General features: G+C 48.7%; 1 protein-coding gene across 1 annotated transcript; it reads left to right on the plus strand.

The window, feature by feature from the left end:
• The first annotated feature begins 1,909 nt into the window (after positions 1–1,909).
• LOC147611668 (uncharacterized) lies at positions 1,910–16,229 on the plus strand. Its single transcript, XM_086784705.1, has 5 exons — positions 1,910–1,967; positions 2,518–2,571; positions 13,953–14,056; positions 15,493–15,531; positions 15,672–16,229. The coding sequence occupies exons 1-5, from the start codon at positions 1,925–1,927 to the stop codon at positions 15,819–15,821; spliced, it is 390 nt and encodes a 129-aa protein (XP_086640831.1). The 5' UTR covers positions 1,910–1,924; the 3' UTR covers positions 15,822–16,229.
• The last annotated feature ends 1,041 nt before the right edge of the window (positions 16,230–17,270 follow it).

A 17,270-nucleotide genomic window follows, 5' to 3' on the forward strand; every position in this document is an offset into this window, starting at 1 on the left:
CATACTACTTACCCCAGTTAAGTGCATTTGTCTACTAATAAATCTATCGCATTTTACATGATTAAAATATGTGAAAAGAGGCGGACATTGTTATGGTGACCAACTTATAAGCCTATGAGTTCACACTGATTTTAATGAAGCTAGACACTACTAATAATTTTGGGCACCCATAGGTAATGAACAACTTATTTAACTTGAGTAAGAGTTGGAAATGAAAAAAGAAGCTACCAGATATCTTCAAAAGAAGAAACTTTCTATCTATACGTGGGCTTTGCTAAATTCAACAAGCTTGTATGCATAAAAACTGGTCTACCAGGTCACTTTCGCCATGGAAAAACACACACCCAGGTTGGTGCGAAGGTTCTCGAGGTGGCTGCCGCTGGGCGATGCCCTTCACTAAGGTCCCCTGAGTCCAGACGCACGGCGACGGCTGTAGTATTTGTTGCACTTGCTTGTGTTGTACCTGCTGCACCTGACCGTATTGTACCTGCGGCTCCTGTCCGTATGATACTTGATGTATGTGTTGGGCTTGTTGTGCGTTGACGTCCAATACCCGCCGTACAAACTGTACCGACTGTACCATAGCTTGGTACTGTATGGTAACCATACCTTTTGTATCTGATTCAGTTGTACCAGCCGCCAAACTGTACCGACTATACTAGCCAGGTACTGTAATACTTGTTACACCCGTACTACTTGTACCTGTATCATACTTGCTACACTTGCTGTTCGAGCTGTACCTATCGAATCTGCTCTAGTTGATGTATTGTACCTGCTGTACGAGATATACCTGGGATCCAATACTGTGTCAACTCTATCTTCTCTCTCGAGTGAAGTAGAATTGCATAAACTCATGGGGTATAAAGAAGGCTTTGTTGCGCGTTACGACAATCAACCTATTGCATGCTATAGTGGGCCAAACCCCTCATGGAATAGAGAGTGAAACCTCCCGCTGATCTCATAGTATACCGGGCAGCGACATGTAATTCTTCTATGTCTCAACCTTTGTGTGGCATAGTCGGCAGATTCTCTCATCCCTAGGTCTCCGTATGAGCTCCCTGGCTCTGAAGACATGCTCAACTCTCCTTGTCTCCACTCTGAGGCGGTGGGATGAAACCCGTATTTGACCAATCGCAATCCGCATGGCATGGGACATGTGAACACTCAGGTAGGCCGGTTGCTGCCATCCTCAGTGAGCCTGAGGAAACGATCTCTGTAGAAGTGCATCTTCGGTGGGAGCTCTTCGGGTGTGATCCATGTGCATTTGGTGTAGTGGCTGAGAAGATCTAACGAGATAACCCGGTTGGTGTCCTCATGAGAGAGCTAGAGAAAAGGGGAGTCCAAACCGTACTGAAGGGGTGGGAGGCGGTCCATGTGGAGCCCATATCCTGAGAACCAAGTGGAAACTTGGGCATACCATACTCTAGGGTGGCAATCAAGTGCTAGCTATCTCAAGGATTGTAGGGCAAGCCTTGGGTATCTGTGGGGATCCATCTTGTTGATACGATGGAGGTATGTGACTGTGTGGAGGAGTGCATCCACTACCATCGAGGCTGCAACAAACTTTACCTGGAGAATCTCGTGTGGGACTGATGGTTTGTTGCGGATCATACGGGAGAACATCATGACTTGGGTCCTCTCAACTGGCTACCAATCTTCATCAAATAAATCTGGCCCCCAAAAAGCTGCTCCATACATCAAGGTTGGTGTGACGAGGGTGTCGAAAAGCCAACCCTTCGTTCCAGGCTCCTTGAAATGTGCCTAGAAGCCTATTGGTCAAGTAAGCGCATCTAGCTCTACTACCCCATTTGTTGCTCAGACTCCCCTAGAAGAACCTCCCTCATCAGCCCCGTTTCCGGGCACAATCAATAGTCAGGAGTTCGAAGATAAGCAGGAGAGGACTTTCCGCACAGTGTTTGTAGCTATGCAAGTAGGGAACTCCACTCATGATTCGGTGAATCAACAAGGTGGTAGCTCCACCCAAAACGAGGAGTCACTCAAGCTACTAATAAGTCTTATGGTCTCATGGAAGGCTAGCAAGTCATAGTCTTGTTTGATTGCAGTAGTACAGAGGATGTTATATTTGAGTGAGGCGAGCTGCCTAGCAAACTCACTAGGAGTTGACTAGCAAACTAACTAGGAGTCGACTCCATTAGACACGCCCATTCTGGTTTTGGCACAAGCATGAGTTGTCACGTTACGTCAGTAACACAGTGTGCTAGACTCATAATCCAAAAGGTGGATTTTGTACGTGATTTCATAATTACACCCTTAACTAGTGCAGACATGATTTTGGGCATTGTTGCCTTTAGTTGTGTAAAATGGTTTGGATGTTAGTACAATCCAATGTGCAGATTGATTTTGATTGAGACATACAGTTACTCATATTGCTCAACTTCATTTTTTAATTTATGACATGGATGGGATCTCAATATTCTTGTCAATACACTGATAAATTTTTTATACTGGATTTATTCTCGATTTGCTCAAAAAATAATATCGTTTGTTTTGGATCAGGGAGGGTTTATTGTAAAAAGGCTTGCAATAATGATGGTGAAAGCTGGGATGATTGTGAGTGTTTATCTACTTTGTCATCAAGTTTTCCTTGTGATTGAGTTTTGGGATAATTTTCACTGAAGTGTTTCAAGTTTGATGAAGGCTTGTGCCCATCGCCCCTTGGCAATGGGCATAATAGAGGGATTCACCCATGTTGGTATCTCTTTCCAAGGGGAAAAGGATTCACCCATGTTGGTATCCCTTTCCAAGTTGAAAAGGATTCAAGGGTCGATGCTAGTGAGTTTAGGCTTTGTCTATAGTTACTGGATGCTGATTTGGTGATTTAAATGTTGCTTTGAAAATGCAAAGGCAGAGGGTAAGATGTTTGCATCATGTCTAGTCACGGAGGGGATCCCTGATCCTTGCACTTCCTCCTCATTGTTCCTAACGCAAGCGTGTTACAAGTGATTTACCACTAAATTGAGCTCCTTTGCTTCATATCTGCTATGGTATGCTGCGATCATTGCTCCCCATCTACTTCACTTGCAATGAGACCCACCCCACACCCCCCAACTTTCCATGCTATGCTCTTGCCTTTGCCTCTGTCTCCTCATCGTATGAGTTGGGCTGCCCTCTAGCATGTGTATCACGTGCATGCACATGGACATGGATCTTACATGTAGCTACCTCTTAGGTAAGTTTAGGAGCAGAAAATGGTCCGATCTGGACAGTCCTGGCAGCCCTATGGGTGCCCAGAAGTGCCTTGGACATGGTGAAGTACCTCCGGAAGCCGGTTTTGTGAGCGTTTCTCGGTGGTTCAATTGATTCATGAGAAGCACCCTTTTGTATGCATGTAGATAGGTTTGCATAGCATGCACAATTCAAATCTACGCTTTAGATCTATGTTTTCATCGTATAGATCATACTTTCAGCAATGTATAGTAGTTGAAATCTCTCTTTCTCGTTCTGTATTGTGTATTTTCAGATTTGATCAGCGTTGATCTCTGCATGTGCTTAGCGTTAAAGGAGGGGATCCAAAACTCCTCTAAGTTATGAATGAGAGCTTATATTACACCACTCAACACCTCACAATGACACTGGCTCAAATGAAAGGTTCTCTAAACTCAAGTGCAAACTCATCCCTAGCTAAAGCACAAATGTACACCGTTGATGACTACCTTCAAGGAAGATGTTTGCACCCAAGAGATGTGATGAATTGAGAAGAAAGAACTATACAAGAGCTTATCACTACTCTCATCACTAATGGTAAGGCAAGAGCATGGCCTAAGCTTAGAACACTAGCATGCTAGCTCTTTATGAAGGGCTTGAAGTGATGAATTACAAAGGAGTGGACCTCCTTATATAGCAACTCAAGGGTCAACCAATACAAGCAATCTCATCGGACGTCTACTGACACTCACGAAGATTTGCAAGTAACTTCCACAATCTACCATAGGTGTGAAGCCTGCTTTTTTTTTTTTTTCCGAGAAAAGATCCTTTCATTAGTTATATAAAAACGCCCGAAGGGCTACAAAAGATCTCTCCTGCTCCTAAGAGAGAGAAGAGCAGTGAATACATCATGGCAGCCCGGGAGACTCTCCCTAGGTGCTGCAAAATACTAGCATCAGTATAAAAAACTGAGCGGCTAAATCATACAATAGGGGGGGGGGAAGAGCCAAACAGGTGGCCTGTAGTGCCAACGGGGGCATCCCGTGTGTAAGGTGTAGAACGGGCCATAGCGCCAAGTGGTGTGAAAGGCCTGGCGCCGTAAGATCGCCTCATCCGAGTCTCCCCGGATGCGGTCGTACTGTCCTCGCAGGGTGTGGATCAACTCCTGCCAAATCCCCCGAACAGTCTCTGCTGGTGGCTCTAATCTCCCCTCAAAGGCCGTAAAGCACCGGGCCCTCCAGGTGAACCAGATGGTGAGGCTGCTGAGGAGCTCCCATCGTAAATCCCTCTCCTGTGTCCAGCTGGCGGACGAGAAATCCGGTGCCGGAACCAGGCGAGGCTGGCCCCTAATAAATCTGATGGCCTGACTGCCCTGCTCCATCTCATAGCCCATAGCAGGCCCTGACGAAGTCGACCAAGCAACGGCACCCCACGTAAACATACCCTCTGGAGAGAGGGGGGCCAGAATACGCAGTATCCGCAGCCAAATCTGCTGTGCCTGAGGGCAGTCCCAAAGGCAATGTCTCTGTGTCTCCATAGGGTGGCCGCATCGGACGCAGGCCGCCGGAAGACCGCTGTAAACAAGCCAAGTGCCAACTGCTGAGCCCCTGTGGGCGACCAGCCACTGAAAAGCCGAGATCCTGCGGGCCTGCCGACTAGCCCAGAGCCGAGCCCAGAAATCCTCTAGGAACTCCTGTGAGAGTCCCTACAATCGCCAATGCCCCGCTGCCGCTGGAGAAACCGTCCTCCTCGCCGTCAAAATATGCCGTCCCAGCCGAACAGTATACTGGAAAAAGGTGATCTCTGTGGCCTCAAGGGATGCATAAGGATCATGCCACTCGTACTCCCCGGGGTCCCACTGTAGCCGGGCCAAGGGGCGCGCTGCATATGCCCATATGCGCCAATCCGGGAGCACATCAGCAGGGTCGGGGTCAATATGCCACTTCCGAGAAGCGGCAACCACTACCCGAACCCTCTGGAAGGTGCACTCTGCAACCAAAGGCGACTCCACCTCCACTCTCTGGAGTCTGCCCTCATCCTGAATCTCATAGTAGAGGCATCTGCCATCCTCAGTGCTAGCACTGACAGCAATCAGGATCTCCAACTGCGTAAAGGCTCCCATCCACCGTGGGGCCAGTGGCTCGAGAGGTGTGAACCACTCCTCTGTAAGTGCCTCCTGAATATCATCCCTCATAATCAACCCCCCTCTGAAGTGACTCAGCCTCTCCACCTGGATCTCCTCTGGTAGACTGCAGAAAGCCTGCCAGTCTCCAAAACTGCGAGCTGGGCCTGCCGCTAAAGGTCCCCAGGCTAGACGAGGCCGAGAACCCAGCATATGACCCTGCTCCGTACGAACCGCTGGGCTCCAGATGAGCGGCTTCCTGGCCCGCTCCTCAACACAAGAAGGAGGCCGCTGAGAGAGCCCCGGTCTCAGCAGCTCCCAAGCTCTCAGGATACTCAAAGCAAATCTGTCCTCCCATCCTCTACTGAGGCCTGTCCTCCTCATCTCTATGAAGATCCAGCGAATCTCTGGTGCCCAAGTACCCCCTGCAGGGGGCGCCCGAGCCTGCAGTCGCTGCAAGAGGAGCTCTTTCCAAGGCTCAGCGCCTGGAAGCAACCCCCGAACAATAAGCTTCCCCAATAAGGCTCTACTCTGATCGACTGGATCTATAATACCCAAACCGCCCTGAGCCAGCGGAAGTGTAATAACTGCCCATGCAACCTTTGCCCGAGCTGGCTGACCGTCCCGCCCAGACCACAGAAAGTTCCTGATCAGCCTCTGTACCTGGCTGATGCAAGAGCTCGAGAAAATCCAGCAAGACGTAATGTACCACATGGTCGCTAACAGCACCTGATTTGCCACCACCACCCTCCCAGCCAAGGATAGTCGAGCTGTACTCCAATACAATAGCTTCTTCCGAATGCTCAGAAGAAGCGGGGCAATCTGCTGCTCTGGTGACAAATCGAGGCCAATCTGGCATCCCAAATACCGCACTGCTGTGCCTGGAGGAATCCATCTAAAACCGGGGTCCGGGCTCCATGCCGGAGTGGGAGCACTACTGATCCAAAAGGCCACTGTCTTGCGCCAATTGATCAATGCTCCCGAAGCTGCACTAAAAACCTGGAGCGACTGCTCAGCCCGCATAAGATTGGCCTCTTGGCCATGCAAAAATAAGCCCGTGTCGTCTGCAAACTCAGCATCAAGCAAATCCTCCCCCCGGACTGGGAGCTGAAGTCCTCTCAAACCAACCTCCTCTGCCGTCAAATACATACTCATAGCCTCCGCAAAGAAGAGAAAAAGGAAAGGGGCGAGAGGACACCCCTGACGGACTGATCTGGTTAGCTCAAAACTCGGCCCCCGTCCTCCTGCAATCAGCACCTGGCTGCAAGCTGTGGAATACAAAGCTGCCACCCCTCTGATCCATCCTGGCTCAAAGCCCAGGCGAAGCATAGTGCCCTCTAAGAATCCCCAATCAACTCTATCGTATGCCTTCTCAAAATCGAGAAGCATCACGACCAAGTCCTCGCCAAGAAATCTAGCTCGCGCCGTCGCCTCCCAGAAAGTAAAGATGTTGTCAAGGATACTGCGCTCCTTGACAAATCCTGTCTGAGTAGCATGAATCAACTCCCCCAGGAAGGGCTGGATCCTCAAACTCAAGGCCTTTGCTAAGACCTTGTAGACAGTATTGAGGATCGTAATAGGCCTCCAATGCCGAATGTCATCTGATACTCCCTCCCCCTTGGGGATAAGATAGATCAAGCCCTCTGAAAAGCTCTGCGGCATCACCCCAGTGTCCAAAACATGCTGAAAGCCCCTGCGGAGGCCTGGCCCCAAAAGGTCCCAATAGCGCATAAAAAAGGCCGGCGTCAGTCCGTCCTCCCCTGGGCAACTATGTCGCGGCAGGACCCTCAAGGCCTCGGCAAGCTCAATCTCTGACAGAGGCGCACCTAGAACTGTACGCATATGGTCTGTGACCCTCCTCTGCACATGGGCCCACACAGTCTGTCTACAAACATCTCGATCCTCAGTGGCTGGCTCCGCTGAAAGCAGGTCACTATAAAAAGCAGTGGCAATGGCTCTGATCTCCCCGAGCTCAGTAGCTACCGATCCATCCGGTCTACCAAGCTGGCGGACTCCTGCTCGCGCATGACGGGGTCCAGTGATCTCAAAAAACTCCCCAGTCACTCTATCACCAAGCTGCGTCCACTGAGAGGCCTGACGACGATAGTAAAACTCATGTCTCTGCTCCTCTACCTCTCTAACCTCCTGGCGTGCCTGGCTCAACTGGGACGCCACCCACTCACATGCAGGCTGCTGCTCCTGAAGGCGCTGTAGCGAAGCAAGGCTGCGTCTCAGCCGTTGCTCCCGCTCGCGAATCTCTCCCAGACGTGTCAAAGCTGCAGCGTGCAGAAAAGAGCTAAGATCAATGAGTCCTGGGCACACTGGCCCGCTGCATCCTGGTCAGAGCACTGACTATCATGCCAGATCCTCTCAATATCCTCAGCGAGACTGGGATCTGCAAGTACCCTCTCTGGGATCCTCAACTGCAAGCTGGGCTCCCGTGTCCCCTCCTCCAATGTCAATATAACTGGCGCATGATCTGAAAATGAGGTGCCAGCGAGAATGCCGACAGAGCCCCCTCGCTCCCCTAACCAATCGCCCACATAAAAGCGATCAATCCGTGATAGATTAGTCCCTCCCTGCCGGCGATCCGACCGAGAGAAACTAAGACTGTCCTGAGACCGGGAGAAAGCCCCATGCTGCCATGCATCAGTGATCCTCAGTGACATGCAAAACCGGTCCCAAGCTGCAAGCTCCGTGCCGTGCACTGTAACATGACTGCCTCCCACCCTATCTGCCGGGTCCTCAAGCATGTTGAAGTCTCCCCCAACACACCAATGTGCGGCCTTTGGCAATGCATCTGTAACCTGAGTCCAGAACTCTGCTCTGGCACTAGCATGATTGGGCGCATAGATGTTGAGCACACCCAATAGCTCATCATGCATCCTCAGAATGACATACTGTGCTCTACCAGGCACAATGATCCCTCGATCCACAATGGCCTGCCGCCATACATCTGCAATAACCATGCATACTCCTCCCTGTCCACCCAAAGGACCAAACCCTGCAGACCAAAAAGTGTCCCATCTACCAGGCATCACCGAACCATATCTCCGGATCCTGCTCTCACCCAAGTGGTGCTCCTGCATCATCAAAATGTCAATGCTGCCACCAACCAGGCATCTCTGAAGCTCCTGCCTCAAGCAACCTCGATAGCGTATAAAGTGTGCTCCGCCAAGGCCCTGTACATTCCATGAGATGATCCTCATGGATGCCCTGCTGAGGTGGATGCTGTCTCAGCCGTGCGGCGGGCCTTCGCAAGCGGCTTGGATGGAGAGTAGTCCCCATCCGAACGGCTGCGAATCTGCCCACCCGGTGTACTGCAAGAATCCCGGATCAGGCGCCAGTGGCTGTGGCCCATGGCGACTGCCTTCTGCTCTGACAGAGAAACCTCGTGTATACTCACATATCCAGGGTCGCGTGCCAAGTCTGCCACTATGCGCACGACCAGATGCCGAATCCCTGAGGTATCCACACTCCCGGGATCCATGAAAAAATGAGCCAACTCCCAAAGTCGGCCTATCACATCTGTCACCTCCAGATCGCTCATGTGGTGAGAAAACTCAACTGCCTGAGTCTTCAAAGTGCTGAGAGCGAGCTCTAGAGTCCACTCCCGATCACAAGGTCCACATAGAGGGAACGAGAAGGCCACCGCTGAGTCTAGTGCCTCCTCCCCGCGGGCCGGAGGTATCACTACATGGACTCGAATGGGTGCTGGCTCATGGGGGCCCTCTGCTCCAAAAAGCCGTGTAAAGGTATAATCAAAGGCCTCCGAGCGCTGTCTAATGCCAAGGCGACTCAGCCGACTGCGGATAGATGAAATCCGTGAGGCTCTAATCGGCATAGGTCTCCTCTGTGATGCTCGAGCGAGGTCAGTGCTCAGCGCTCTCCGGACTGCAGGTGAGCGCCAGGGAACTGCCAGGGTCTCCCGGGAAGGTGAGGCGGGCGGAGGGGGAGGAGGGGGAGGCGAAGGAGGTGGAGAGGGAGCCGCTGCCGAAACCGGAGCGGGGGCGGGAGGAGGCGAAGGTGGAAACGAGGCGGTGGGAGGGGACGGGGGTGGGGGGGATGAAGGAGGGGGAGCTGGCATCTCCTGGTCCTCGGTCGCTGCAGGGGTCTCCTCCTGAAGGGGAGCAAAGTTGTTCCTCACGGGAACCCAGTGAGGCTGAGACTGTGGCTGCTGCTGCAGCGGTCTCTGGGCGTGCTGCTGTGGCTGTCTCCCTCAGCGGCGCCCTGTCCAGGCTGCCACTCCGAGGTCTCTGTGGCCTGAGCAGGCGTCCCTGAGGCAGCCTGCCGAGCCGAATCTGTGGGCGGGCCATCAGTAGCCTGCTGCTGTGGTGAGGGTCGAGGTCTCCTGCGAGGGCAGGCCTTGGCCAGATGACCGACCTGCCTGCAAATGAAGCACTGGTTCGGGAGCCCCGAGAACTCCACTCTTTGATCTATCCACCCCTCCCCCTATCCTAGGTAGCTGAATGACCTTAGGAAGGGAGGAGATGTCAGACACCAACACTCTGACCGAAGGTAGCCCAGCTGCTCTGGCCACCACTGAAGCTGCTGAGGGGCCCGTCTCTAGTACCGAGCCCACCAATGCTCCGAGCCTGGAGAGGAGCGGAAGATACTCCCGGCGGAGCCCAGGGAAACAAACTGTAATATGGAAGAGGCGCTCTCCCTGCTCCGCCGCTGCTGGGTCAAATCCATGCTGCCAAGGTCTGAAGAAAGCCCGAGCACCCCTGATGTCCAGAGGACTCATGGCAAGGACCTTGGCAACGCTCTGGGCGGCCTCGAACTCGATCTGATAATGGCCCCGGCCCAGGAGCTGTACATCCAGGATCTTGCCCACATCTGCAAGAAGGCGAGCCTGAAGAAGATCCCTGATCTCCCCTCTGCTGGGGCGAGTGCCGACTATACGGCAGATGGTGGAATGAGCCTGGAGGCGTTCCACCTCTGCGGTGAGGCTCGCTTCCTCTTCCGGCGAAAGAGAAAGCCTGATGGGGGTGTCCTCGGGGGCGGGCGAGGGGGCTGCGGATGAGTCCCTCTGAGGCGAGGCGGGAGGAGTCTCCATCAGAGTCTGAAGCTCAGGCGAAGGCGAGGCGAAAGCGGAAATCCTGCAAGAAGGCTGCACACAGAGAGGCGGAAGACCGGAGGAAAAACGGAAAGCAAAACCCCCTGGGGGGCGGAAAACAGCACGAGAGGGAGGGGGGGTTTAAAAAAAAAACAAAAACAAAAACAAAAAACAAAAAAAAACAAAAAAAAAACGGGGGGAGGGGGGGGGGGGGGGCGCGGCAGCTGCGCAATGAGGCGGGGAGGAGATGGCTGCGCGAATGAGGCGGGGAGGAGAGTGAATGAGGCAAGGAGGAGATAGAGCGAATGAGGCGGGGAGGAGGCGAATGAGGCGGGGAGGAGATAGCTGCGCGAAAGAGGCGAATGCTGGCGGTGGGGGTTCAGGGCGAAGCAGAGGAGAGATGGGCGCGAAGCAGGGGATGGGGCGAGAAGACGAGGAGGCGAGGAGGGAAGGGGCGAGGAGGGAGCGCAGCAGCGAGGGAATGGGGCGCAGCAGCGAAGCAGGCGAAGGGGGGGAGGAGAGACTGGCGGCGGGCAGAGCAACAAGGAGGAACTACAGCAGGCGGGGGGGGGGGGGGGGGGGGGGGGGGGGCAAGAGCAGGCGTAATGGCGGGGGGGGGGGGGGCGCTGGTGTGCAGGTCGCGCAGGCAGGGATGGGGCGTAGCTTCAGCGAGCGTTGATTGATTAACTACCTGGTGTGAAGCCTGCTTTGTACGTAGCCTCACAAGTATATGTGGCAACAGTGGGTTGTTTCTTACTCAACCAAGTGGGTTGTTTCTTACTCAATCAAGATATGCACGAGTTGCCAAGAAAAGAAGAGTTCCCATTGCTTTGTACTTAGCCTCACAAGTATATGTGGAAACAGTGGGTTGTTTCTTACTCAACCAAGATATGCATGAGTTGCTAAGAAAAGAAGGGTTCCCATTGGTTGATTGCTGGGTGTTGTAGTCTCCAGCCTCATCTGAATCACTATAAGCATACAATTGCAAGCTGCCCCCCTGGGATAAAACAAGCCAAGATCTAGGGTGCCCTGAAAATAGCTGAAGATTCGCTTAATTGCTTGCCAATGCTTAGTACCTGGACTGTGCATGAATTTGTTGGCTTTGGAAACACCAAACTGAATATCTAGTCTTGTGTTGCTCAAATATATGAGATGACCAACTGCTTGGCTGTACATACTCATGTCATAAGGCTCTCCTGCATCATACATGCTCAATTTAAGCTCTGGTTCTACCAAGATAGAAATAGGCTTACAAGCCAAACTTATGTAGGAGCTTCTATATGTACTTGGATTGATGCATCATAATGCCATCATCTGGCTGCACCAAGTGTCTGCACAAACTATATGCCCAAATAGTAGTGCAAGAGACCTAGAACTGGTATCTCAAATGAGGTCTTTGAAAGTTGAAATTGCATCCTCATTGTTCGCAGTTAGCAGCATGTCATCCACATAAAGTATGAGCACAAGGAAAGTTGGACTGTTTCTGAAACCCTGGCTGGCCAAATAAGTGTGTATCTTCTCATACCAAGCTCTAGGAGCTTGTTTGAGACCACAAAGAGCCTTCTGGAGCTTACATACTTTGCCGATCTTCCATATCAATTGTGTAAACCTCTTCATCAGTGTCTTTGAAGTTACTTTCATCACTCATCTCGTGAGAATCTTCCTCCTCATCCGAAGAAGTCAAGATTTTCTTCATTGTTTCTCTAGCTCCTGGTTGCACTAGGATTTTTTCTTGGGAATCACCGAGAGCGATGTGTCCTATCCCCATGTAACTTATTGCATTGATCTTTTGTAGCCACGGTCTTCCCAAGATCAATGGCTAGTCCTTTGCAGCCTCCCCTAGATCCACGACATTGAAATCCACGAGTGTAGTTACACCAAGCACTGTTACTAGGACTTCTTTGACCACTTCTCTTGGAAAAATCTGATGACCGTTAATCATTTTTTTAAATTGGTGTTTTCCTAGTCTTTTGAGATCCATTTTATCATACAAATAGGTGGGCATCACGTTGCATGAGGCTCCTCCATCCACACAAGCACCTTTAATCCTTTTAATATGCTTTAATGGATTTTCTTTGCCAAACTCCTTTTTTTCTAAGTTCCTTGGCCTTCCCCTCCTTCTGGGTGGTGAGGTCTGACTACCTCTTGTCTCCTTAGCCCCAAGGAATATCTAAACCCAAAGTATTTACATGAGAGTCCCTTTTAGTGCACTCAAACCTATAGTACCCTTTTTTCCCACATTAATAAAACCAGCATTTGACCTTTCCCTTGGTGGATCTCCCATTTCTTCCCTCCTCTTGGCTGGGTGTCTTAGAGACCAGCAGATAATTGATCAAATTTGGAGGCGAGTTTGGCTACTTGTTGAAATTGTGAAAATGGGGAGAATACCATGTAATAGCCCTTGTAAAGCATTGTCTCAAAGTGTCTCTCAGCCCTAAAGAGTTCTCTTGTTAATTGTAAGCCTTTAGCCCACCATGCAGTAGGAAGTCTTGGAGCAGTGCACGCTAATGCTGGTGTTCAGGCTGGCTGGATTTGGTTGTTCTTTCAGACCAGTCTCCCCTCGTCTGGCTGGCTACTTGAAAAAATTTGTGGCAGGTTTGTTGAAAGGGGAGGTTGCATAGTGTGGTTCATTGATTAAAGGCCCCTTTTATTTTACAAGGGCACCTGAGCTGATTGTGCTTTCTATGTTGTCTGTTGGTTTGTTTATACCATAACTATGGTGAGTGTATCCCATTTTCTCTTTCGACCATGTCACTTAGTATTGGGCTCAGTTCAATACTATTGGAAGTCTGATTGCCTGGCAGTTGTGAGGGCCAAATGCACAGAATCCATTGAAGGAACTCGTGCATTCCATACGCAGCCACTGCCTATCATGTAGTCTGATACTTTCTACACCCTCTCTTCAATTTGGGACAGAATTTACAGGCCTAAGTTGGTAAAGGGAAATAAATTTTATTTGTGAGAATGTGGGCTGGCAGCCCTGAAAGAACGCGGAGCACCAAGCAAAATAGAGGCGCAGCACATGGAAGACGGCCATCAACCGGCTGGTCGCCCCCCTCCCCCTCCCCCCCAACATCCCACGACACCACAAATAAAGGTGGGGGGTGAGGGGAGACCAAGGGGCATTTTGCCCTATATAGAGGGGTTAAGTTGACCCCAACCCACTATGTGGGATAATAGACTGCCACATGGCAGCGTGAGAAGCAGAGGGCAAGAATCCATTCCAACACCCCCCCTGGATGCGAAGCCCGAAGCCGAGCAGCAGGAGCCGACGAGGCTCTGATACCATGAAAGAACGCAAGCTTGTTGGAATGGATTCTTGCCCTCCGCTTCTCATGCTGCCATGTGGCAGTCTGTTACCCCACAGTGTGGGTTGATGGGATGTTGGGGTGGGGGGGGGGGACCCGGCCGGTTGATCGCCATCTTCCGCGTGCTGTGCCTCTATTTCGCTTGGTGCTCCATGCTCCCTTTCTATCACTACTCTCCCATAGGAATTAATTGGCATTACCATCTTTACAATTGGCTTTACTTGATTGTATTTATGAGACATCCTCCATTATTGGATGGAATCTGACACATCATTTTTCATTTTTTTCGATTTTGCAGGCAAAGATGATTGCAATAACCTGTGTCACAAGGCTCCTGTAATTAAAGAGTATGAGTGGTCAGCACACTTGGATCGATCTCCAGGCTCTCCAACAAAATCACGGGTTGGCCACTTCTGCTACTTCTTTTGTTTGCCTAATTATATTTTTCATGAGGTAGAATACTTGTGGTGCTAATCAAGAGTAATGAAGAGAAGAGGTATGGTTTAGTCAATTAGTGTCTTGGAGTGATGATGGTGGATCGTAAGAAATGAACCACGTGTTGTAACCACTTGACTTTTACACAGTTTTTTACACACTTTGTTTGGATGGATAGGAGAACAGGTTTGGAAACATAGTTAGTATGATTTACTGCTTAACATTTGCACATATCAACAGTATGGTTGAAGGGGGGAAGTTGTTGAGAAGTTCAACAGTAATTACCTCAAAACAAAGACCTCTCTATGCATGAGTGGGGAAGACACTCCTGTTACAAAAGGACATGCGTGCATAAACTGAGCCTTGCATGATGTACTTAATTTTCTCCTTTATTTAATAAAATAGAAATTTTATCCATCTTTGGACCTCATTCCTCTAGTCCTATGACCATAAATTGTCTCAAACCTTTTCACAGCTTGGCTTCCTCATCACCTTTAGACAGTACTACAATCATGAATCATAACAACCTATGAATTAACAAAAAATTGTTAGCACTCCCTGCAAACCACCACCACTACTAAAGAAAAAGAAAAATATAAAGCAGTTGTAAGTATGGGTACTGACACTTATGAACTGAAAGTCTGCGTACACTCCATGATTACCAATGAATTGTTGAAGTAGACCCCATGTGTTTCGCTTGTTGAAAGATATCCAAGAGAGACTTAATCTCATGTGCCGTGTTTTAACATGTAATGTGTCATCAAGCCACCATTCATACCAACAAGATCATCCTCCACGTATGGGACCAAAGTGCACCTTGTGGGTTTCCTTCTCGCAAGATAGGTCTGCCTTTGTTTTCTCAAGCCTGTGGATGAACTACTTTGCTGCTTCTGCTTACAACACACACTACTATTTCAACTTGCCAAGAACACAATCACCACTTGTATCTTCACCCTGAGATGCCTCTTTATATCAAAGCACATGACTTCTACATTCCCAAGCTTCTTATATTGGTGAACATATAATCTCCAAAACATACATAACAACCATTTCTGGTGACTAGAGTTTCACTTGATTACATTGCTTGGATGTTTTCTCATGCATGGCAAGAATATGCAAAATTTAGCCTGCACATGATTGACTGCTTGGATACATGACAAAAAATTGTGAGGCTCATAATTGATTGACCAACATGATGGCAAAGATTGCCGAGGCTTTGAAGACATGATCCATCGAAGCAGAGTCCTACAAAAAAGATCAATTAATGGGGGCTGTACAGATGTTCATCAGACCACTTTGAGTTTGACATTCTTTTATTTCCAGGTTATTGCACAGTCTTAAAGGGGGCCCTTTTTATCCAACTGAATGCTTTTTTATTAACAAAATAATCTGCTTTCGAACAGAAATGCGAAAAGGCGTGCATTCGGGGCTGTGCTTTCAAGGTCTGTAGGTAACGAAGTTTTAACCAGTTTCCAAAAAAGAAATCAAAGATGTTCGTCAAAATGCTTCTTCAACTGCTGGCCCGCCTATCATGATTAGTAGGGTTTAATAGTGGGGTGGTTTAATTTGCTCAATGTGACAGTTCAATGTAACAGCAGCAGAGGTTGCCTCTGCGATTCCAAGAAAGCCTCCCCCACCTCCACCTCCACCACCACCACCACCTCAAAGCCAAAAAAAGCCACTTGCTGCAACTGTGGAGGTCAGTGAAGAGCCACCAAGCATATCTGCATGATATACATATTCAGTCATGGGAATGTGGGTGATGCGCTAAGGGATCGTGTCAATGATAAATTTGGTCTAATAGACAAGTTACAAGCTAAATGTCGCTCTATTTGAACAATGTATCATTTCAAATGATATGCTTGGGGATGGTGGCTATGGTAAAATGGACTTCAAAGGCAAACAAAGCACGGGTATCAGGAGCAAGGCTGCTACTTCAATGAATAGCAACAGGAAATGGTTGGCTTCCAAGCCAAAATGCAAGAACATGGCTTCTCACATTTTGTTGTTTTTGCTTTTGTTAACCCGTTCCCTAATCTCCTCCCAAGATTTTTCTTGCAAAATGTTCCTCTTTTAGTTTTGATTTTTCAAAGATTTCCTTGCCGTCTCACCCAAATTATGATACACCCGATTTCTCTCAGTTTTCCCTTGCTTCCTTTTTGATTTTACATTGTTTCCTTTCATGCATACAGTGTGCAATGTTCAAGACTTACCAGATTTCATGCAACTATGCTTCAACGGTTAGCTTTTTGCTACCTTTAAACTGTCAATGGCCACAATGGCTAGCTTTTTGAAGCTAGTATAAAAGGCTTCTAAGTGAACCCCCATGTTTTCTTCAACACCTAGTTGATTAGGTGTCCAAGGAATGACATAGAATGCTCAATAGGATACAGATAGTAACGTTCAAGAAAAAGCAATAGAGTTTGATACTTCAATTAGTGTATTCTAAAAAGGTTACTCAAAATTCTTAGCACATTAGAATGATTAAAGTTAGTGCTCATATAGAACTTGAAAACTATAATGGTTTTGTCAAAGTTTTTCCCATGTGAGTGCTACAACCTTTAAAATTTTGAGCACTTTCAAGATTTAGTTTCAATACGATTATGAAAATGTTTTTCGAGAGCATTTGCTACAATACCTTGCAAAGAAAAAGAAGTTAGATGATCTACAAATGCTTGCTAAACAATAAAGTCAAATATGGAAACAAGAGGGAAAATAATGGGAGTTTTCAAATTTTCAAAGTTAAAATAAATAGAAAGCGGACGTGAGCCCTAATGTGATATGTATCATGGTTATGCAAGTGTGTTCATATTGGCATGAGCATCAACTTTTTAAGCTAAAGATGGCCTTTTTGAAAATCTAATAAGGAATAATAATTTCTACTTGATGTGAGACCAATCTCTTATAACTCAGAAGGATAAATTCTTTCAATGAGGGGATGGAGACCATTATGTGTAGACTAAAAGAAAATTTGATTGTTGGGTACATGTATTTTCTATAAAGTGCCTTGGATACAACATGCAATGCATACAAAAGAACACTCACAAGAAGAAGGATCTTTCAAAGCACAAAACTTTAAAAACTCAAATTGCACAATAACAGAGATAGAGAAGTGATACAATAGATGTCAAAGCTCCACACCTATGTGCTCTTGTAAAGGGAGTAGAAGCTAGGGAGTAAA

The sequence above is a fragment of the Cibotium barometz genome, chromosome 47 (assembly GCF_041138505.1).
Source record: "Cibotium barometz isolate CiBa-2024 chromosome 47, ASM4113850v1, whole genome shotgun sequence".
Lineage (NCBI taxonomy): Eukaryota > Viridiplantae > Streptophyta > Polypodiopsida > Cyatheales > Cibotiaceae > Cibotium > Cibotium barometz.

Excerpts from the sequence above, each read along its gene's own strand:
- LOC147611668 (XM_086784705.1), top strand. The coding sequence starts at position 1,925 with ATGCAAGTAGGGAACTCCACTCATGATTCGGTGAATCAACAAG. Across the intron at positions 2,572-13,952 it reads TGGTGAAAGCTGGGATGATT|GCAAAGATGATTGCAATAAC; the intron begins GTGAGTGTTTAT and ends TCGATTTTGCAG. Across the intron at positions 15,532-15,671 it reads TTCGGGGCTGTGCTTTCAAG|TTCAATGTAACAGCAGCAGA; the intron begins GTCTGTAGGTAA and ends TCAATGTGACAG.